We start from the raw sequence: 23116 nt of genomic DNA on the forward strand, positions 1-23116 counted from the left end.
GCACTGCTATCACATATTCCAAATGCTGAAGAAGCTCGTCCTTTTCTTGAGCCAGAATCAGGCAGTCGTCCAAGTAAGGATAGATTTGTATTCCTTTTAGCCTGAAGAAAGCTATGACTGGAGCCAGAACTTTTGTGAATACTCTGGGCGCAGTAGATAAGCCAAAGGGCAATGCAGAGAACTGATAATGAGAATTCCCAGCTCGAAAACGCAGATACTTCCTGCAACTGAGTCTGATAGGCACATGAAGGTAAGCCTCCTTGAGATCTAAAGTTACCATCCAGTGATCTTTGCCCAGCAGAGGTAAAAGCTGTTGTAACGTCAACATTTTGAACTTGGGAATGTCCAGATAAGTGTTGAGGATAGATAAATCCAAAATTGGTCTCCACGTGTTCCCCTTTTTTGGTACTAGGAACAGGCGAGAATAAAATCCTAGGCCCCTTTCTGGCACAGGAACCGGCTGAATGGCCCCTATGTGGAGTAACAGAGAAATTTGCTTGTGAGCCTCTTTTCTTTGTATAGGAGGAATGTCTGGCATGCCTTTGAAAGGAGGCAAGGTATGGAAATAAAACCTGTAACCGTGGTGAATGATATCCAATACCCATCTGTCTTGGGTAATTAAACTCCAATTTTCTTTGAAAAGTGCCAGCCTTCCTCCCAAAGGTGCTGCCAGACGAGAAAGCTCTGGCAGCTGAAATGGCAGGTCATTGGGTCTGCTTACGAAAGGACTGACCCCTGCCCTCACCAGAAGACTGAGCAGGTGAACTCCCTGTTCTAGGCCTAAAAGAACCTTGAGCTCTGCCCCTACCACGTCTAGACCTACCCCTAGGCTGGGAATCATAAGAAGGATATGTCCACCCCTTAGTAGGCCAATTTCTACTAAACTTCGGAGGCTGAACCTGCAAAAAATCTTTAACAGTCTGCATAGACTTAGCTTTGTCCTCCATTTTCTTTAAAACTGCTTCCACAGGCGAACCAAACAACACATCAGATTGTAAAGGAGCATCTAAAATCCTTGTCTTTACATGCTCAGCTAAATTTTGATCCCTCAGCCAGGCGTGCCTGCGAAGAACAGAACCAGTGGCTGCCACCCTCGAAGAGGCCTGTACAGCATCAAAACCACATTGCAGGGAATGCTTACCCACCTGTTCAGAAACATGAACTAAATCCTGCAACTCTTTACACTCAATACCTTCCGCCAGAGCATCTACCTTAGACTTCAATTGTGAAAGGAGGTAATTTTGGTACTTTAACATGTGAAACTGGCAATTCAAAGCCCTCATGGCTAAAGTGGAAGAAGTATACACCTTCTTTCCCCATCTATCCAAAGCCCTTGCCTCTTTATCAGGAGGAACAGGATTTTTAACAACAGAAGCCTTAACACCTTTAGGGCCCTGAGAAACAGTTTCCGGGTCTGCCCTAGGACTCTTAAAAAGATACTTATGAGCTTCAGGCACCCTATAATACCTATCTGGTTTAACTGGGGCAGGAGGCAAAGAATCAGGGTTCAGGGAAGCCTCTGCAAAAACATCTTCTACCACATCCAGAACAGGAGGTATAGCTAAAGGCCTATGCTGGGGTAGAAACAAAAATTCCCTAAGCCTTTTCCTGGAATCAGAGAAATCTTGACCTTCCCATTTAAAATGCTCCCTCATGGAATGAAGAGTCTCTGAAAAAGAAAAATCCTCAGGAGCAGAAGCCGAAGGAGTAGAGTCATCCACATCACAATCAGAATAAGGAGGATACTCCTGCAAGTCTTCAGGCGAAGACTCAGAAGCCTCCGAACACTGCTCAAAACTCTCAAGCTCAGGTTCCACCCTAGGCCTCTTATCAGGAGGGGGCATAGAACCTCTAATCATAGTAATCAAATCTTCTGCCATTTTAAGCATATGTTTCTTAGGCAGAGACCCTGAAGAACTAGGGGAGACCCCCACTGAAGTTAACCCTGGCCTGCCTCTCGAAGAAGCCTTGGAAACAGAAGGGGAGGGCCTAACCACCTTAGGAAGGGAGGGGAGAACAGCTACCTGAGAAGCCCCTTCAGCCTGGCCTACCTCCTGAGAGGACACATCTTGTAACAGTAAAGTCTCTCCCTGAGAGTCCAAAGGAACTTCTGGCAGAACCACCGGCTCCACCGAGCCCTCTAAAGAACCGACGTCCGGGACAGACGGTTCTTCCAACCTAGGCTTTGCTACTTTGTCCTTGCGCTTTTTAGACGAAGCGGGCGTCGGAGCATCCGACGGCATGTTATAATTACAACGCTTCCCAAAAACTAACCTGGCACAATCTAATCTTCTCTTTATAGTGCGTTTGTTAAATCTAGCACAAGAGCGACAGCCAACAACGTCGTGCTCAGGCCCTAAGCAAGGTATACACAAGGTATGGTAGTCCCTATGAGGTATCTGTTTCCCACAAGAAATACAGTTATTCACTTTTTCTGACATCCGGTTAAATACTGAGGCAAGGAAAAACTAAATATTCCCCAACGGGGTACTTAGCCAACTTTGATTCGGTCTGAAACTCCGACTTCAGAAAATTTCAGAACGCCAACCTGCACTCGCAATACTGCTTCTGCATCGGACCATGCGGCAAAAAAGACTGAGGATATGACGTCGGTCATGCGCATTTGTACCCTGACGTCCTGACGTCAGACTAATGCGCCTTGACCGACGTCAGCCTTATACTTTGGTATTCGGGCCGACTGGAACAGCGGACTACCCAAGTGTTAGGACTGCAGCAATGTGAGATGAAGAACATCCACCCATACTCGTTTGTATTACCTCGTCGAAATTTTACTGCATCGAAGCAATAAATGTCGAACACAATTGATCGGTGCAGTAAAATATCGAACGAGTATAAAAAAAAAACAAAAAAAAACAACTAAATGGCGTAGGTAGGGGGCAAGCCCCTCCTGCACCCTCCACGTGGGGGACTGTGCCCCCCACACCCCCAGCTACTTAAATTTACCAACTTTACCAACTCTGAGACCGCACTACATTGAGGTAAATGGAAATCTCCCCCTACGGAGATTTCCGTTTACCTGGCCAATATTCTTCACTTTCGAAATTGTCGTGCTGACAATCAGATTCGATATTGTCAGCTTGCGACAATACAATATAGACCCCACCCATATGGCATAAAGGCTACTGTAGCAGTGGGAAAGATGAACATCAATGAAAAAGTGTTGACATTTAGAAAATGGAAGGGTGATTCAGAGGCAATGCAAACAAGTATGTCTTATATCAGATGTCAGTTTATGGAAAAAGACCCTCCTTTTTTGAGGAGGTAAAATATGCAACAATGTAGGCATAAGAAAATTGGTTCACAAAATAATGACTCATCAATTAGAAAGAGAAACAGATAGTCCAAGATACACCAGAGTGGAAAAGGATATTTGATTCATAACCGCTTCACCAAAAAGCTATACTTCACAAAAATATGCATTGACTGAAATTAGACTACTGCACGGAGAAACAAACCTTTCCATGACATGCATCATCCTCAAAGCTGACAGTTGTTGTTGTTGTATCTTTTGGCTTTTCCCGGTTAGGGGTCGCCACAGTGGAACTCCGGTCCGCTAATGATTGGCAGTAGATTTTTACATGCCGGGTTGCCAGCCCTGATGCACAACCTTCAACGAAGGTACGCCCATTCACACATGTCTCCACACAGAAGACACTTTAGCTGAGAATCGAACAGGACAATGTTTTACTGTGAGGCGACAACGCTACCGCAGCACCACCACAGCAGTATCCTCAAAGCTGACAGTAACAAATAAAATTTTGCAAAATGTGAAGTCCCCAGCATGGCAGTGTGGCATGCTTTGCTTCCACAGAAAAAAAATTCTGAATTTTAGTCTGAGCTCAATATTTTCATTTGTTAGTGAAACTCAGTCAAAAGGCCATCAGGTGGACAAATTAAATCTAGTCCAAATTACCCTTCTTCAGACACTAAGTAATTTTTTCGCACTGTTCATCCTATATTACTCCTGTATTACTCCTCTCAAATGTTTATTTCCTTGGCTCTTTCCCTTGATCCTATCTCAGCGTATTGCTGTCTTTTTTTTTTATTCTAATTGTTTAATTTGGTGAGGCTACCACCCCAGCCCTAAGTAGAAATTAATTAATATTTTTTTCTTATACACAGCATTCAAGAACAAACAATTATAAGGTGCAATATGTGTGACTAACCATCTTTACTTCATTATTTTTATTACTGTTGTTGTTTTTTTTTCCTTTCAATTCAACTGTATCACTGTTTACTATGCAAAGTGTTTTCTTGTTTTTTTTTTTTAAATTCTATGATTACACTATTTACTATCTAACTTAGAGCTTTTCTCCCTGAGCCTCTGCTGAAAACGGGCCTTTTTTGGGCTCAGTCAGACACTCCCAGTAAACAAATGTAAAATAAATAAATAATAAATAAGTTGTGCGTGTTACATTCTTTGTTATATCTGCATTAAATATTGATTATATTATACTGGCCATAGCTTTGTGTAAAATGAGCAACTGCTTAGACTCCAGCTGGTTTTGACTACACTCTATATTTGCTTACTTGCAAGGTATGAAAATTCTCAAGGAAACATGCTATGCGTACTTGCAGCAGAATAAAATAAATTTATTGAGTGGAGAACAAATCATGTGGAAGAGTGCAATATGGCAATGTAATGGGCCCTTGAAGAGTGGTTTGCTCAGTACGCCCAAAAAGCAAGGCCTTGAGGAAACATTTTGTCCACAGCTGAATGTCTTTAATAAGAATATTCTATAGACATTTCATTTTTTAATATATCATTATCTATTTTTAACAGTTTTATCAATGTCTGCCCTATCATGTCTAAAAAAAACCATACCATATTTGCTGGGAATCATACCTCTCAACTGTACAGATTTTTGCAGAATGTCCATCTTTTTTGCCACATATTTTCGGTCCGTTTTTCACGAAATTGTGTTTTTTAGCAAATTATTAGCAAATCATTAAAGACTGAAGACAAAAATAATGACAGACACTTGAGTTTCAGACTTCACACCCTTCAGAAAATTCATGCTAAAGCAAAACCTGTTATTCTATCAACTTTCTAAGTAACAGCAATATTTAAAAATTGTCCCTAATTTTAGACCTTTGTCCCTGCATTATTTATGGCTTTATCCAGATTACTTGCTGTAACAGGTTGAGAGGTATGCTGGGAATATCAGCACACCCATGAACTTAGTCTAAACCAATATACTTAAACCTCATTTTTTACACTGAACTGGTGTGCCTTTGCTGTAATCATCTGCTGTGATTATGCCAAACAACTTAAACATCTCTGAATTGTGGCAGTTACACTAAAATTTATAGTAAAAACATTAATAAAGAGTGCAAATTCCACTAACATTGCTGGATCCACAGAGCTTATGTAACTAAAGATGTATGAGCCAGAAGTTTTCAAAGATCCTTGTGTTACAGCTCAAAATAATTTTCTGGGGATGTAGAAGCAATGCCAGCTGACCTGCAGCTCACAGCTTGATTTTAAAGACCCTTCAAAAAACACTGCAACTGTAACATGGCATGAAGGAAGCAAGGGTAGAGAATGTAAATACTTTCTGGTGTTTGGCCTTTTTTCCCCTTAAAAATTATTTCATCGGTCTTCCAAATGGAAGGTCACAGGTCTCATATAATATTTGCTAAAATGCAGGCTCCATGTCTGCAGAGGCATTCTTAATTCTCATCTTGTCAAGCAAGCTATTATTAGACAACCTGGAATAAGATGCAACTATTTCCTGTTTACATCCACTGTGACTTAAAAGAATTCTTCTGGGGGTGATCCCCAGTAATGTGGTTTTACTTAAGAGGGCACATTCTTGTAGTATGACATCACTCGGCTGGAAAAAAATTCTTTGGCATACAACATTTTCCTGGCAGAAGACCAGCAGCTTTGAATATAAGGAATTTGTTTTCTCAAGGATATGCTACAACTAAAACACTAAGGCTGGAAATCAGAAATATTTATTTATTGACTGAATCATTGAAATTACCAAGCAGCAACAGTTTAGAAAGGTAATCAATATTTTGTTCCATACCTAGATGTGTTAAAGCATCTTTGTCCCAAGGCCAAGTTGCAACCCCTGCTAGTTCCTCATCTGAACAGTTTGCAAAGAATATGTTGAGATGTGTTGAACCATCCAGTCGTAAAATATTCTTCACTTCTTTGATATCCAGATATGCTCTAAAATTAGACAATTTTTTTCAGTGAAAGGATCTATAAATGTCAACATATATACATGTCACAATTCTTACAGAATGTTCTTAAAATATGCTGAAAGAAACAAAAATCAAATAATCTTTTCCTTGTCTCAGTTCTCTACAACAAACCTGGCATCCCCCAATTAACTAACTGGTGGTTATGGAAAGAATTAGATGTATGCACACAGAAGAAAATTGCAAAATTCTATTGCCCTGCATGTAAAACTGAAATATTAATGTTAAATAAATTGCCAGTTTGCTGAGCTGGAAAAAAGTCACTGCATATCTGTAGGCACTCTCGACATGGAGATCACTATATAAAATCTTACTGTAGAAAGCGACATTTTTTGTGAGAATGTGGACATTTGTGAGTGAGTGTATGTGTGTGCGCGCGCACGTGCATGCGTATTCCAATGCTGAAGATGTAAACACAGTGTTCCTTACTAATCAAAGGACTGCAAAAAGAACATTGTTGAATGTGAAAATCACACACAGTTGTAAAAAAAAAAGAAAAACAAAATACATGTATGATCTGAAAGCAGAAACTGCAACCCTACACATTCATTACAGGCAGAAGTTAATGGTACCACTAAATTTTTATTTCACTGTTAACCTGGTAAATGCACTTTACAAAATAAATACTTGTTAATCTTTTATGATTTGAGAGATCGAACACAGGAAGATTTCTGCTAACCAAACCATTGCTGCTGTTGATTTTTTGTTTATCTTTTTGTTATAAATATGCATAGAAATTTACAATCCAAAATGATACTGAAAACGTCTGTGAAACATCGTAGGTGCAAAGCCCTATTACTCTTGTAAAAATCACAGGTTCTCACACGTCATGGAATTAAAAATTGTTACAGGTTCAACCAGATTAAATTAATCACCTGAACTTCAACTTGACAAAAAAAGAAGTTATGTTCTTACCATAACATTCCATCTGTGTTGTTCATCTTCATTTATTCATTACTGATGGGTATCGGTTCCATCCTTGGAACCGATTCGGCCTTATAACAAGCTCGTGACAGCCAAAAAACTATTGGGCTAAGCTTTACCCGTAGTTCCCCTCTCCCTGTTACCTCACATCAAGTTTGCCCATGATAAAGAAAGCAGAGGCTTTTTCTGAGCAGGTCCCCTAATGCAGGATTTGGACCAAATCCGAACCTCCAGGAGCCCCTTGGAGGGGGAAGGAGGGTAGGACATAATGAATGAATGAATGAAGGTGAACAACACAGATGGAACATTATGATAAGAACATAACTAACTAAAAAACTAAACAACTAAACTTTAACCCACTCACATTCATCTCATCCCTGAAAGAATGTAACTGGCATCCTCTAAAGTACCTCAATCTTGATGACGCAGTCGAATTTTTTAATTCTACCTTCCTGAGCATCCTTAATTACCATGCCCCCATAAGACTTTCCAGAATCAAAGCGCAACCCTCCCCATGGCTACAGAAAACCACTAAGTCAGAAATGAGAAATAGGGATAAAGCCTGGGAGCAGTGGCGCACAACCCCCTCAACTAGACAGAAATTCCTAGAAATACGCAATAGAGTAAAAAAGCTAATAAAACAGGACAAATTCCAATACTACCAGTCTGCCCTAGACTCCTCCCAACTCAGCCCCAAACAATTCTGGTCCTCCATAAACTCCATCCTCCACCCAGGTAAAGTCAGTACCCCTCCTCATAACATCACTCACTCCTCAGAAAATATTGCTACCTCATTCAACACACACTTCACACAAACCATACTGTCACTAGCGAAACAACACAACCCCCATCCCCTCCAACCCACACCTTCAACTAGTAATCTCCGCACAGCCTTCGCTTTTTCTCCTGTACCTACCTCCAACATAAAAAAACTCTTAACTAAACTTAAGCCCACCAAATTAGCAGCAGACAACCTCCCAAGTGAATACCTACAAATCGCAGCTGATGCTCTGGTCTACCCAGTATCCATCTTGATTAACCGATCTCTGTCAGAAAGTTACGTTCCCACACTGTGGAAAGTATCACATATAATTCCCCTCCACAAAGGCTGACCCTCCACAGAACTAACCAATTACCGCCCATAGCTATTCTCTCTCCACTCTCCAAAATACTAGAGAGATGCATACACTCTCAGACTACCTCTTTACTAACAACCTCCTTTCCAATACTCAGCATGGTTTCTGACCAAACCATACCACCACCACTGCCTTACTCTCCTTTACTAACACTATCCTTCAGCATAAAAACAATGGCTATCTCTCCTCTGCTACTTTCCTAGACCTATCTAAAGCATTTGACATGGTCCCACACAAACAACTTATCTCTGTCCTCAATAACCTATCCTTCTCACAATCAGTCACCAACTGGTTTCAGAGTTACCTGTCTGACCGCCAACAATCCGTTGTATGGCAGAATGACATATCTCCCCAACTACCTGTCTCAATAGGGGTTCCCCAAGGATCCCCTACTCTTCTCTGTTTTCACCAATAATCTAGCCTCTGCCACCAAACATTGCACACTCATACAATACGCATATGACTCAACCATCATCTGCTCAGCCCAGTCCCTACTCAAACTGCAAAAAGTCACACAGGAAGCCTTTTCCTCTGTTGAAACTTCGTTATCCGATGCCCAATTAATACTCAACCCAAACAAAACTAAACTACTCATCTTCCAACCCACCAGACATATTCAAAACAACTCTCATTTTAACATCACAGCAAAAGACAACACCACTATATACCCAACTGAACACACCAAATTGCTAGGAGTGGAAATAGACAATAAACTAAAATTTGACATTCACATATCCACGACCATAAAAAAAGTCCACAAAAAACTGGGAGCGTTGTACAGAAATAAGCAACTTCTCACCAAAGCAGTAAAGATTTCAATAGCAAATTCCCACCTTATCTCCACCCTACTTTATGCCTCTCCAATATATACCAACCTAAGGCAATGCGATCTAAACAAGCTAGAGACCTGCTACAACAAAATCGCCAAATTCGCCACAGAGGCATCCTGCCATAGTCACCACTGTCTCTCACTTGCTGAACTGGGCTGGCTTGAACTCCCTCACCTCCTTCAATGGTATCAATTCTCACTCGCCCACAAACTAGTAAACCATCCACTAAATGTCCCATCCCTCCAGAATCTACTCCAACCCTATCGCACCAGCAGACCACTAAGATCCAGCAACAAAAATCACTTGCAGATCACTAAAGCCAATAACTCTGCTGGTGAAGCACTATTCTCTTGCGCCATAGCCAAATTATGGAACTCCCTCCCACCCACAATTACCTCCATACCATCATGCACCCACTTCAAAACTTTACTAAAAGCACACCTAAAAACATGCTGGCTATGCCCTTGCAACTCCCACTCTAATATCTCCCACCCCATCCAACCACTATCCTTCTTTCCACTCCACTAACTACCTTGATTATAGCAAGCTCAGATGCTCATAAGCCTAGTACTTATTATACAGCAGGAACTTCTTATTGTAACATTTGTTAATGTCTGTTATGTACTTCACATACAGATTCTAGTTGTCTACTGATGTACTATGTTCTTCATCTGTAAATATGTTGTAAGTAATTGCTATGTAAATTGTTAATCGCTATGTAATCCAATGTAACTACTGTCTGTTTGTTCTAACTGTGGAGCTTTTCTCCCTGGGCCTCCGCTGAAAATGCACCTATGTCCAGTCGGACACTCCCGGTCAACAAATATAAATAAATAAATAAATAAATAACTTCTTTATCTGATGTTATTAATCTTCATTCATTCCTTACTGATGGGACAGAGTTCCTAGCTACTTTATGTCCTGAGAGGCCGTTATGGAAGGATGTTTCTGAGTACCACTGAACCAAAGGATGCTGTCCCCCTGGAGACCAATCCAATTTGTAATGAGTGATAAAGATATAGTTGTAGCAAAGTTGCAGCTGCACAGAAATCATCCATTGAAGCCTTTGAGTGAAAAGCAACAGAAGTCACCACTGATCTCGTGGACTGTGCTTTGACCTTGCTCGGTAGAGGAATTTTATATTGTTGGTAGACAAAGGATATACAATTTCTCAACCACTTAGATAAAGTCATTTTAGAAACAGAGTTCCCCAATTTAGGGCTGAAGAGGAAACAAACAATTGGTCTAATTTACGTACTGATTTAGTTCTGTCCAGCTAAAATCGTAATTGTCTATGTACACCCAGCAAATGAAGGCAGTATTGTCCTTTATTTGAGTAGTTAGGAAAAACTGGTAGGTCAATTCTAAAATAACTTTGGGCAGAAAGGAAGGGTTAGTCCGGAGTGATACTCTGCCCTTATCAAAGACCATGTAAGGGCGTTTTATGCACAAGGCCTGAAGCTCAGATATACATCTTGCTGAGGTGATGGCTACTAAAAATAGTGATTTCCAAGATAAGAACTTTACATCGCAAGTGGCAGAAAATTCAAAAATTGATCGTGTCAGGGATTGCAGTACTAGTGTTAAACTCCAACGTTCAATCGATTCTTTGAAGTGTGGTCTGATATGCGAGACCCCTTTCAAGAAGGTTTTACAGAGACAATGGGAGATTAAGGATGAGTCTTGGAATCCATTATGGAAGTTTGAGATAGCAGCCAAATGTACTCAAGTGGTGGAGGCTGCTGCTCCTGAATGAAGAAGACCTGACAAATAATCCAAAGTCACGCCAACAGGAGCTGAGCAAGGGTCTAGTTCTCTTTGTCAGGAGCAAATAAGGAATTTATTCCACTTGCTAAGATAGATTTTCCTGGTGGATGGTTTATGTGATAGAAAAATGCTACATACCGGGGAGGTAAGGTTATTCTGCCTGGCAATTTCTGGAAGTGGAGAAACCAAACTGTCAGCTTGAGACTGGATATATTTGGGTGAATCAACCCCTGCGAGTGTGAGATCAATTCCGGAGTTGGATCCAAAATCCATGATTGGCATACTAGGTGAGGCCAAAGGAAGGGAAACGAAACTTGCCGGTTCCAGTAAGGTGCAATGAGGAACGGCCTTCTTTAGAAATTGTGGGATCAGGGGAAGGAGAGGAAAAGCATACAAAAGTCCCGTGGGCCAATCATGTATTAGAGCGTCCCTCGGGGACTCCCCCTGTGGAGGAATTAGGGCAAAGTAGCTGCTGCATTTGTGATTTGCTGGAGAGGCGAATAAGTCGCTGCAAGGCTGGCCCCAGCGGCTGAAGATCTTTGCCGCTCTGACTGAATTGAGGGAGCACTCATGAGGCAGGAGGATACATTTGATCAATTTGTCTGCAATCACGTTGGAATTCCTGAGAATGTCCATTGCTATCAGAAAGTGGTTGGAAGCTACCGCCCATTGCCAAATTCTCATGACCTCTCGACACAACGGTTAGGACTTGGTTCCCCCTTGTTTGTTGATGTACCAGACCACTGACATGTTGTCGGATTGGACAGCAATTGTCCCTGATGGGAGGAAGGATTGGAATGCTTGCAATGCTAGAAGCACTGCCTTCAGTTCTAGAAAACTGATATGCAGGTTGGGCTCCATGGTTGACCAAGTGCCTTGGACAGTCTTTCCCTGAAAGTGCCCCCCCCCCCCCAATCAGGAAAGCATTCGTGGTCACTATGGCTTTGTCTGAGATGGGGAGAAAGGACGACTCCATAGGTGTTTTTCTGGCTTCATCCACCAAGTTAAATCTTGTTTGCATCGCTTTGTTATGCGGATCTGAAAGGACATAGGATGATGCGAAGGGGACCACTGTGTTAGTAGGAGCCACTGAAGAAGCCTTATGTGTAGTCTCACTAGAGGAACTATTGTAATTGATACTGCCATTGATCCTAGAAGTTGAAAGGCAGCTCGAGCTGAAACTTTGTCTGGAGAAAGTATCACTTGGAGTTGGGACCTCAGTCTTTCTAATCTGTGATCTGGCAGGGAGACTAGGCAAGACTGGGTATTGAAAGTTGCTCCTATAAATTCCAAGGTTTGAGAAGGAGTCAACCTGCATTTCTCCCTGTTTATACAGATTCCTAGGTATTCTGCTAGTGTTAGAGTGTCGTTTAAGGCTGTAACCAGCAGATACTTGGTGGAGAGGGGGTAAGGAGCCAATCATCTAAGTATGGAAACACTCAGAATCCTTGCAGTCTCAAGTAAGCTGTTACCACTGCCATGCATTTGGTGAACACTCTGGGGGCTGTAGATAGTCCAAAGGGCTGTTCCTGGAATTGGTAATGACCCGCTCCCAGCCAGAAGTGAAGAAATCTTCTGGAGCATTTGTCCATTTTTATGTGGTAACATGCATCCTAAATATCTACTGAGCACATCCACTTGTCTTTCTCCAGGAAGGGTAGGATAGACTGAACCGTGGCCATCCAGAATTTTGTTTCATTGACAAATTTGCTCAGAATACAGAGATCCAAAATAGGTGTCCGGTCCCCTGTCTGTTTTGGCACTGAAAACAACCTTGAGTAAAATCTGGATCCTATTTGATGTGGTGGGGCGGCTTGGATGACTCTTTTTGAGACAGCTTTCGTACCTATTGATCTGCTGCTTCCCTTTGACTGGGTGGGACGTTGGGAATTTGTCTTGATGGCTTTGGGTAAATATTGAATGGTATATGATAACCTCTGGTTATGATATTCTGCACCCAAGAATCTGTGGTTATTGTTTGCCAGGCAGGGTGGTGCAGAGAGAAACACCCCCCTACTGCTTCCAGAGGAAAGCAATCAGCCCGCTCTTCAGGAGTGCTGGTAGGGCTATCCAGAGAAAGATTCTCTGGAACCATGGTTACACGGACCCCCTCTGCCTCTGTAGGGGCGTCTTCCCGATGAGTTACCTCCTCTGCCCCGGGGAGTAAACTTGTCACGTGTCACAGAAAGGACCCTGGGTTTTCTTGTGCCACATTTTTCCACTCCTCTGATTCCTAGAGTAGAGTCGTAGGAGTGGAAAAGCATATGCCCGGGTCTATATTACATTATTGAAGTTTCAAAACTTCAAATCTGATATGGTTGACACCATATAATCGAGGTTTTGAAACATTGAAAATGTAATAAAGCACAACAACCTACAAAAACAAACCATTTAAACATTCTAAGCAGGGGGGCAAGCCTCCCTGCACCCCCCCCCCCGCTACTTAAATATACCAACTCTGAGATTGCACTACAGTGCAGAAAAGGGACATCTTCCCTTTCTGCGCTGTACGGACATCTCCATTAAAAGATTCAAAGTTTCAAAACTTCAATCATATGGTGTCGACCATATTAGATTCAGAGTTTTGAAACTTATATCTTTTGATATAGACCCTACATGCCCATGGCAGACAGTATCAGGACTCTTCCATGCGCACTGCACGACGAGTTGGACTAGTTCGCCTGCAGGTGGGGTTACCCAAGAAGTACAGGGTCAAGCATGAAAAGCCTGCAAGAATACAGACTCTTTCTAGTATGTCTCCAAAGGAGACATCCTCAGGGGGCGATCGTGGGGAGCCTCCCCTTCATCGTAGTCCATATCTTTGGTGAGGGACTCTTCTGGGGAGTCCATGTGCTTCCTCTTGCACAATCTCTAATGTGGTACCTCTTCAGCAGGGGCTTCTGACGAGGACTCTGAAGAGAGGGCACCCTGCTTTAGGGTTTCTTGAGGCTCTTGTGCTCGATGTCCCAATGTGGTGGCCTGTGTCAGCTGCGGTTCAGAGGGAGGACACATCTGGAATTCCGATGCCGATGGTTTGTGTACAGAGGCAAGGGCCCTCTCCATCACTTGAAAAGCTGGCCTGCCTGAAGAGGGGTGGGAACGCGGAACCAAGAAGGACAACATCGGAAACGGGGACACAACCCGCTCCGACGAGCCGACTGCAAGGATGGAGCCCCAAGAGGACTTGGTACTGCCAAGACTCCAGGAACCGTAGTAGATGGCGCAGTAGAAAAAATTGGTGCTGTACTAGGCGTCACAGTGCCAGCAGACAAGTCACAATCCTGAGGATGGCTCAGCTCTAAGTAAATTGATGACAAAAGGGTCGGCTCCAGAACCATGGTGAGGTCCACCAGTGGAACTGAAGAAGTGGGAACCAAAATAGGCATTGGAGCCGGGTGCTTCAATACCTGCAAGGAGGTTAAGGGAGGAGAATATGCAGGAGTCCGTGCAGAAAAACTCCCAACTCTAGTTGGGAGGGGAGTCCTGGAAAATGCTGAAACCCCTCTGGCTGTGAGCAGCTGATACACAAGTCACACCACGTCCAATTCAAAGAGGCTCCTGGAGGATCGGATTGATATTCCTGATGGAGAATTGGGCCATTCCAAGAAAGGGCTATCTATACTGCTGCCCAAAGAATGGATCCGCCATAGGGAAGTATTGGGTCCGACGTACAGTTTCTCCTATCGGCACCATGATCTCAGGACCAGTAAGATATATAGGGGGGTGGGAGTGACCGGTGTTGGATGTACTGTATTGTTGGTGCTGAATAGTTGGAGCCATGGTCGGTGCAGTGGACATTATCGGTACCGTGGCTGCTGCTGGAGGCAAGTGTCACTGAAGATGGCAACGAAGTAGATGATCATGGTCTTGGAACCGAAGTCGGCACCATAGTGGGTGGTTGAGGCCCTGGAGCCGAAGTCTTTGGTGCCAATTTAGGTATTTTCAGTTTTGGTTCAGTAGATTTTTTTTGTCACTAGAATGAGGCGAAGAACGGACTGAGTGACTTCTTTTCTTATGCTCTTTCTTAGGAGGCGGTCAGCCCTCTAACCCACAAATAGCCTCTGAAAAAGGAGTTTTTAGAAGGCCTTTTAGAATTAGTTTTTTCTTTCTCTCATTTAGGGTACGAGAACTGAACCCTTTACAAATTTCACATGGAAGTTGAATAGAGAGGTGCGGAATACCCAGGCAGTAGACAGAAGATAAATGAGTGTCCAAGTCAGACATTTTGCGACCACATTGGTCGCATTGCTTGAAACCTGTTGTCCTCTTCTTTTTAGACATGGCAGGAACAACTGATAGCAAATATGTATCTCAAACAAAAACAATACAAATTACTAACTCTAAATAAAATAGATTAAAAAAAATGTTTTTCCAAGGAAAAGGGGAGGAATACCAACAATAGTATTTAGATTACCTCAAGAGGTAAGGGGAAATAATGTAGAGAAAGGGAAGGCCTGTACCAACGATGGTACTTGAGATTACTAAGTTGGTAAGGAAAGCAGGAAAAAACACTTAATAGGAGGTAAAAGTTTAGCAACTAATGAGGGAAAAGGATTATCAAATTAAAGAAGAGAAATTCTATGGAATACGTTATAGAATAATAAGTTTTTATAGTACTTAGCTGAGAGCTGGCTTGACACGCCTTGATATCTACATGGCAAACGAGATCTGAGGTAAGAGGGAGAGCGGCACTATGGGTAAAGCTTAGCTCGAGAGTTTTTTGGCTGGCACGAGCTTGTTATAAGGCCAAATTGGTTCCAACGACGGAAGCGAAACCCATCAGTAAGGAATCAATGAAGATTAACATCAGATCTTTCTTTTTAAAACTATTTTTGTTGGGAGGTGATCTCCCTCCTGCACCCCCCAAGCATGTGGGGGGCAGATAAGCCCCCCCACACCCATCAAACTTACATATATCAAATTCATTGTCACTCCAGCATGGGCAAAATGGAAAAGACGACACAAAGCACTATCACTTCCGGTGTGCAAATAGAAAGTAGACCTGCAGTGACTGATTTATGTAGAACAGCGACTCTGAAAGCAAAATTACATAAAATCTTAATGCATAAGCTGAAGGTTGTCCATTTAGACCTTGCTGAAGAGTAGGCTAGCTAAAATCATATCCATTTGAACCATGCATTTACAATACAAACCGATAATGTTCAAGAATATACAGTGTATTATATTGTGACACTACACCCTTCCACTTCACTACTTTGCCATCCTGGAAGCATTTTTATAGCAGTGTAATCACACTTGTCTTTTACTTTCAAATGTCGCATCAGTTAACTGATCATAAGGGACATAAACATGAAGATTCTAGTTTTAGAGGTTCCAGTGGAAGTTCAAACTGTGAAACTTAAAAAGTGAAAGAAGGTACATGCCACTTGTGAGTAACAATTCTTCTGTCATGCTTCCTGAATTCCCAAGCTCCCTTCAGTGAAATTCATTACTAGTCTAACTGACTTCTACTGATATAGCAGAACCGTATGTGTTACTCATTTATAGAAATAAGAAGTTATGTCCTTACCATAACATTCCATGTGAGTTGTTCATCTCGCCTTTTTGTTCTTACACGTGGGTTCGGAGCCGATCCCTCGGCTCCGAGTCGGCCACTTTTCAAGCTCAAACTCTCAGAGAAGCTCAAGACCTATTGTGTATCCCATGATGCTCTACTGTAAATCCCCAGATCTAGTACGCTGCACCCAAAGACAGCCTACAGGAAGAAAAAGAACTACAGTGCCTACCTATCTAGGTAGCTATAGGTTTGCAGAAGGAAGAAAAACAGTCTGTCCAAGAAGACAGGCTGACAAAACTCGACCAATCCACCAAGGCAACCATCTTTCTCAACAGGAGGGGGAAGGTGGGAGGGAATGTAAGAACAAGCAGATGAACAACTCACATGGAACGTTATGGTAAGGACATAACTTCTTAATGTGAAGTTGTTCTATCTCGCCATTTTGTTCTTACACGTAGGTAGCGTCCCAAGCACCCTAATCCTGGGTGGCTCACAGGTGAACATTCCTGAGCACAGTGGAACCAAAGGTAGCCCTGTCCCTGGAGGTCCTGTCTACTTTGTAATGAGTGATAAACGTGTGAGGTTTTGACCACGTGGCAGCTGCACAGATGGTATCCAAGGGCAAACGAGCTGCATGAGCTAATGACGTAGAAACAGCCCGGGTAGAATGGGCTTTGACGTTAGTAGGTAATGGCTGGTTAGTGGAGGAATAAATGAATTTAATGCAGTCAGAAAGCCACTTGGATAATGTGATTTTTGATACCGCAGAACCTTTCTTATTCTCTGCGTAAGACACAAAGAGTTGATCCAATTGTCTAAAGTCTTTCGTTCTATCCAAGTAGAATCTCAATTGTCTGTGTACATCAAGCTTGTGTAACATATATTCCAGTCTGTTGGTATGGTGTCTAAAGAAGGTTGGGAGCTCAGTGGACTGATTTAAGTTAGTTTCTGAACAGACCTTGGGGAGAAAGGTAGGGTTTGTCCTGAAAGACACCCTATCAGGGTGAAAAATCAAATATGGGGGCTTGCAGGATAAGGCTTGAAGTTCGGAGACCCTACGTGCAGATGTAATGGCTACCAGAAATATATTTTCCAAGACAGAAACTTCAAGTGACAGGATGACGCGGGTTCGAAGGGGGCGAGCATCAATTGGGATAAAACAAGATTCAAATTCCAGGGAGAGACAGGGTGTCTGATAGGTGGTCTGAGATGGTGGGTCCCTTTCAAAAAGGCCTTACATAGTCTATGGGACATGATGTTAGACCCGTTAAACCCTACATGAAAATTAGAAATAGCAGCCAATTGAACTCTTATGGTGGCAGCAGCTGCGCCATAATGGAACAAAGAAGACAAGAACTCTAAGATGGTATGAATAGGCACCACATAAGGGTTAATGTCATGATGAGAAGCCCAGTGAACAAATCGTTTCCATTTGCTGTTATATAGTTTCCTGGTAGACAGTTTATGAGAGGAAACTATAATATGTTGGACCGCGGGAGACAAATCTTGAGACCTGGCTAATATGGGAATTGGAGCAGCCAAGCTGTCAGTTTTAAGGAGATGAGGGAGGGATGAAGAACTCCCGACGAATGAGTCAGAAGATCTGGCACTGGGTCCAGAATCCATGGTTCTTCCACTCGATACTTCTGTAGGAAGGGGAACCAAATCTGACGAGGCCAAGATGGGGCTATCAAAATCACAGTCCTTCCCAGAACTTTGGCTTTCTGTATAAATTTGGGAATTAGGGGAATTGGCGGGAAGGCATATAGGAGGCCCGGGGGCCAATCGTGTTCGAGCGCATCCCTCGGGTTGCTCCACGGTGGGGGATAATGGGCAAAGTAGCTGCTGCATTTGGCATTCATCAGAGATGCAAACAGATCACAGCAAGGCTGGCCCCATCTGCGGAAAATCTTGTCCACCACCTGTTGTTTGAGAGACCACTCGTGAGGCAACAGTATGGCCCTGCTCAGCTTGTCCGCTATCACGTTGGATGACCCCGGGATGTGCGTTGCTATTAGAAAGCATCTGGTGGATACAGCCCATTGCCAAATTCTTAGGGCCTCTCAGCATAAGGGATACGATCTGGTCCCCCCTTGTTTGTTGATGTACCAGACTACCGACATGTTGTCTGTCTGAATTGCAATTGTTCCTGGAGGAAGACAGTCGTGAAAGTGTTGCAACGCCAGGAACACCACTCTCAGCTCCAGGACATTTATATGCAAATGTGATTCCATGCTTGACCAAGTACCTTGGACCGTCTTTCACTGAAATAGCCCCCCCACCCTATTAGGAAAGCATCCGTGGTCACTGTGGCTGTGGGTTGGGGAAGAACAAAGGGAAGTCCGACTACTAATTGGTCGCTGTTCAACCACCAATTGAGATCTTTCTTGCAAAGATTTGTTAACAGAATCTCGTGTGACACGGGCAGTCGTTGGTAAGAACCATTGTGCGAAGAGTAGCCACTGGAGTATTCGCATGTGCATGCGCCCTAACGGGACTGCTATCGGCGTGGCTGCCATTGTGCCTAATAGCTTCAGTATCTGGGACGCAGGAGCTTTGTTCTGGGTCAACAGACTGGACAATTGACTTTTTAGAAATACAATTCTCGCTTGAGGTAACCTGATCCTTGAATTGACAGTGTCTAGCTCTGCTTCTATAAAGGTAATACGCTGCGAGGGCGCTAATGCAGATTTTTCGAAGTTTAAGGTTATGCCCAACTGGGAACAAAGATTGATAGTATAGTCTCTTGCTTGGATTAGTTGATGCCTGGAGGTGACGGTAAGGAGCCAGTCGTCCAGATATGGAAACACCCGGAATCCTAAACGTCTCAGGTGAGCTGTGACCACTGCCATACATTTGGTGAACACTCTGGGGGCTGTGGTGAGACCAAAGGGCAGGGCTCTGAACTGGTAATGACTGGCCCCCAGCCGGAAACGCAGGTGATCTCTGGATGATCTGGCCATTTTGATGTGGTAGTAAGCATCCTTGAGATCTACAGAGCACATCCAATCGCCCGTTTCTAAGAAAGGAAGTATCGATTGAAGCGTGACCATCCGGAACTTTTCCTTCTTGACGAAGGTGTTGAGTTTGCTGAGGTCTAATATGGGCCTCCAGTCCCCTGTTTTCTTTGGAACTAAAAAGAACCTTGAGTAAGTTCCGGATCCTATCTGGTCCGCCGGGACTGGCTGGATGACTCTTTTGTCTAGCAGGTTTTGAATTTCTATGGCTGCTAGCTTTCTCAGACTGGTTGGAACATCTGGAATCCTTGCACACATGGGGGGGAGTTTTGTAAAGGAAATGTAGTAACCTCTGGCAATGATGCTTTTTACCCAAGAATCCGTTGTAATGTTTAACCAGGCGTTTGGGTATAAAGCCAAGCGACCCCCGACTGTCTCCAGGGAAGGACAGCCGGGCTTCCTTTCAGGAACACTCATAGGGCTTACCAGAGAACTGCTCCCTGTCGCCCTGGTTTTGTGGACCGCCTCTGCCAGTTGGACGGCATCTTCCATTTCTACCCCCTCCTCTGCCCCTAGAGGGGGTATCCGTAGGTGTGTTTTGGAAAGCTCCTTGGGGTTTTCAGAACCACATTTTCCCACTTCGTTGCCCTTTGGGGTACGGTCTAGTTGGAGTGGAAAAACGGACTCCTACAGCAGACAGAGTCTTTCCTTCTTGTTCACACCTAGTAAGCATCTCCTTAACTTTAGGCCCGAACAACGCAGAAAGTACAGTTTTGTACCTACCATAAATGTAGATGTTCGAAGATCCACATTGCTGCAGTCCTTACATATGGGTCGTCCGCTGTCCTCGGTCGGCCCGAATACCAAAGTATTAGGCTGACGTCGGTCAAGGCGCTTAAAACTGACATCAGGACGTCAGGGTACAAAAGCGCATGACCGACGTCATTTCCTCAGTCTTTTCTTGCCCCAGATGTCAGAAGGCCCTAACAAGAAAGGCCACAGCCAAAAACCAGCAAAAACTAACCAACCACCCGTGCACTAACCATATTTACAATATGTACAACACAAACCACACCACCACCTTCAACAACAGAGGGGAAGGAGGGAGGTAAGTGGACTGCAGCAATGTGGATCTTCGAACATCTACATTTATGGTAGGTACAAAACTGTACTATGTTCTTCATCTCACATTGCTGCAGTCCTTACATATGGGTAGAATCCCAAAGCAGAGGTAAGGGAGGATGGAAAAACTATAAAGCATTAGGAGCTGCCAAAATGCCCTGTAAAATTGCAGTGGCAAATCCAGCCCTAGATTTAGAGTAAAGTGGAAGGTGGTAATGCTTAGAGAAAGTATGCACTGAACTCCAAGTAGCTGCTTCCAAAATATCTTTAGTAGCCACCCCTTAAAAAGCTGTAGAAGTGGCAGTAGCCCTAGTGGAATGAGGCCTAATCCCAGCTGGAATCTCCTTACCATGATGGGAATAACAGAAAGCAATACAAAAACCAATCCACTTAGAAATAGTTTGTTTTGAAACAGGTGTGCCCTGAGAACCCAAAGCAAAAGAAACAAACAACTGCTGAGACTGCCTGAACCCTTTAGTTCTGCTCAAATAATATCACAACTGTCTGTGTATATCCAAAGTGTGCAAAATCCTTTCCCCTTTATTTTGGGGGTTTGCATAAAAAGTAGGCAAATGAATAGTTTGGTTTAAAGCCACACTAGAAACCACTTTAGGCATAAAAGAAGGGTTAGTACGCAAAGACACCCTATCCTTGTGGAAAATTAAGAAAGGCTCAACTGCCATAAGGGCCTGTAATTCAGAAACCCTTCTCGCAGAGGTAATGGCCAACAAAAAGCAGTCTTCCATGATAAATATTTCAACTCTGCCGATGCTGCAGGCTCAAAAGGTTGTAGAGTGAGTTTCTCCAACACAAAATTGAGATCCCAAGCAGGAGTAGGAGCTCACGTGGGGGTCTTATATTCTTTGCCCCTCTAAGGAATTGCTTAAACAAAGGCTGAGAAAATAATGGTGGGTCACAGTCATAGTGAGTAGAAATTGCTGCAGCATGAACCTTTATAGAGGAGAAGGACAAACCTTTGTCCAATAACTCAGTAAGGTATTGAAGCGCAACACTTAAATTAGGTTTAGAAACATCAAAGTCCTTTGCTGTACTCCAAAATAAAAATCTCCTCCATTTATCTGCGTAAACTTTCCTTGTACTAGGCCTTCTGGCCTCCAAAATAACATTCAAAACTTGTTGTGGAAGCTGAGACCCTCCAGGGTTTAAAACAGAATATGCCAGGCTGTCAGATGTAGAGAATGAAGTTTGACATTGAGTAAATGACTGTTCTCCTGAGACAGCAGGTGAGGAATCAAGGCAAAGGCCATGGAGGCTCCTGTACCAGACTTCTCAGTAATGGGTACCAGTGCTGTCGAGGCCAATCTGGAGCTATTAAAATCATGTTTGGCTTGTCCTGTCTGACCTTCAGCAGTACCTTTGGGAGGAGAGGCAGAGGTGGAAAGGCATACACGTGAAGATTGCTCCAATTGAATGAGAGAGCATCCACTTTCCAAGCTGTGGAATGAAACCTTTTTGTGCAAAACTTTGGCAGCTGGTAATTTAGTGGAGAAGCGAACAGATCTATGTCTGGAGTTCCCCATAACACTGTCAATCTCTGAAATACATGAGGATCCAATTTCCACTCGTGGGGATCCATAATTTGTCTGCTCAACACGTCTGCTAAGGAGTTCTGTGCTCCTGGCAGAAACCTTGCCTGAAGATTTAGCTGTAAACTGAGAGCAGTCTCCCACAAAATCATTGCTTGTCTGCATAGAGGATAAGAATGTTCCCCTTGCTTGTTGATGTACCACATGACAGTTGTGTTGTCTGTTTGAATCAACACCTGCCCTGGAAGAAGTAAATCCTTGAAAGCTATCAATGCAAATTGGACTGCTAACATCTCCTTCAAGTTGATATGTAGATGTTGAAGTCTGGCAGGCCACGTGTCTTGTACCCATTTTCCATTTAGATGAGCTCCCCAAGCTTTGTCTGAGGCATCTGTCGTTAAAATCTGACTCGCCTCTGGCCAGGTCACAGAGAGTCCCTTGTTTAGGTGACATTCCTGAGCCCACCACAAAAATTCCTTTTGAATGCAAGGTATTATCTGAATGACAGTGTCCAAATCTTGGCAGTGCTGTGTCCATACATTCTTGAGATACCACTGTAGCTTCCTCATATGCAGTTTGGCATTGGGAAGTACCAGAATACAAGATGCCATGAACCCCAAGGCTTGAAGGACTGTCCTTGCAGTCAGCCTGGACTGACGAGACAATTGGTGGAAGTAAAGAGAAAGATTCTTTTGTTTGTCCGGGGTCAAAAAGGCCATCTGGGATGCTGTATTCAGTCTCACACCCAGAAAGCACATGTCCTGAGAGGGTACTAGACTGGACTTTATTTCGTTCACAGAATACCCCAGGCATCTTAACACTGCCATCACATACTGTAAATGATGATGAAGTTCGTCCTTTTCTTGGGCCAGAATCAGGCAATCGTCCAAATAAGGATAGATTTGTATTCCTCTTAGCCTGAAGAAAGCTACCACTGGAGCCAGAACCTTCGTGAACACTCTGGGCGCAGTAGATAAGCCAAAGGGCAATGCAGAGAACTGATAATGTGAAGTCCCAGCCCGAAAACGCAGATACTTCCTGCAACTGGGCCTGATAGGAACATGAAGGTAAGCTTCCTTGA

At 43.3% G+C, this 23116-nt stretch overlaps 1 protein-coding gene across 1 annotated transcript in view; it reads right to left on the reverse strand.

The window, feature by feature from the left end:
• The window catches only part of PAPPA (pappalysin 1), a 3990201-nt gene that overhangs the window by 3339548 nt on the left and 627537 nt on the right, over nt 1-23116 (reverse strand). The window contains exon 3 of the mRNA XM_044058178.1: nt 6057-6202. Coding sequence (XP_043914113.1) covers nt 6057-6202 — 146 coding nt within the window. The remainder of the gene's footprint in view (nt 1-6056; nt 6203-23116) is intronic.

Source organism: Protopterus annectens, chromosome 16.part0 (assembly GCF_019279795.1).
Source record: "Protopterus annectens isolate FY-2018-M chromosome 16.part0, PAN1.0, whole genome shotgun sequence".
Classification (NCBI taxonomy): Eukaryota; Metazoa; Chordata; order Ceratodontiformes; family Protopteridae; genus Protopterus; species Protopterus annectens.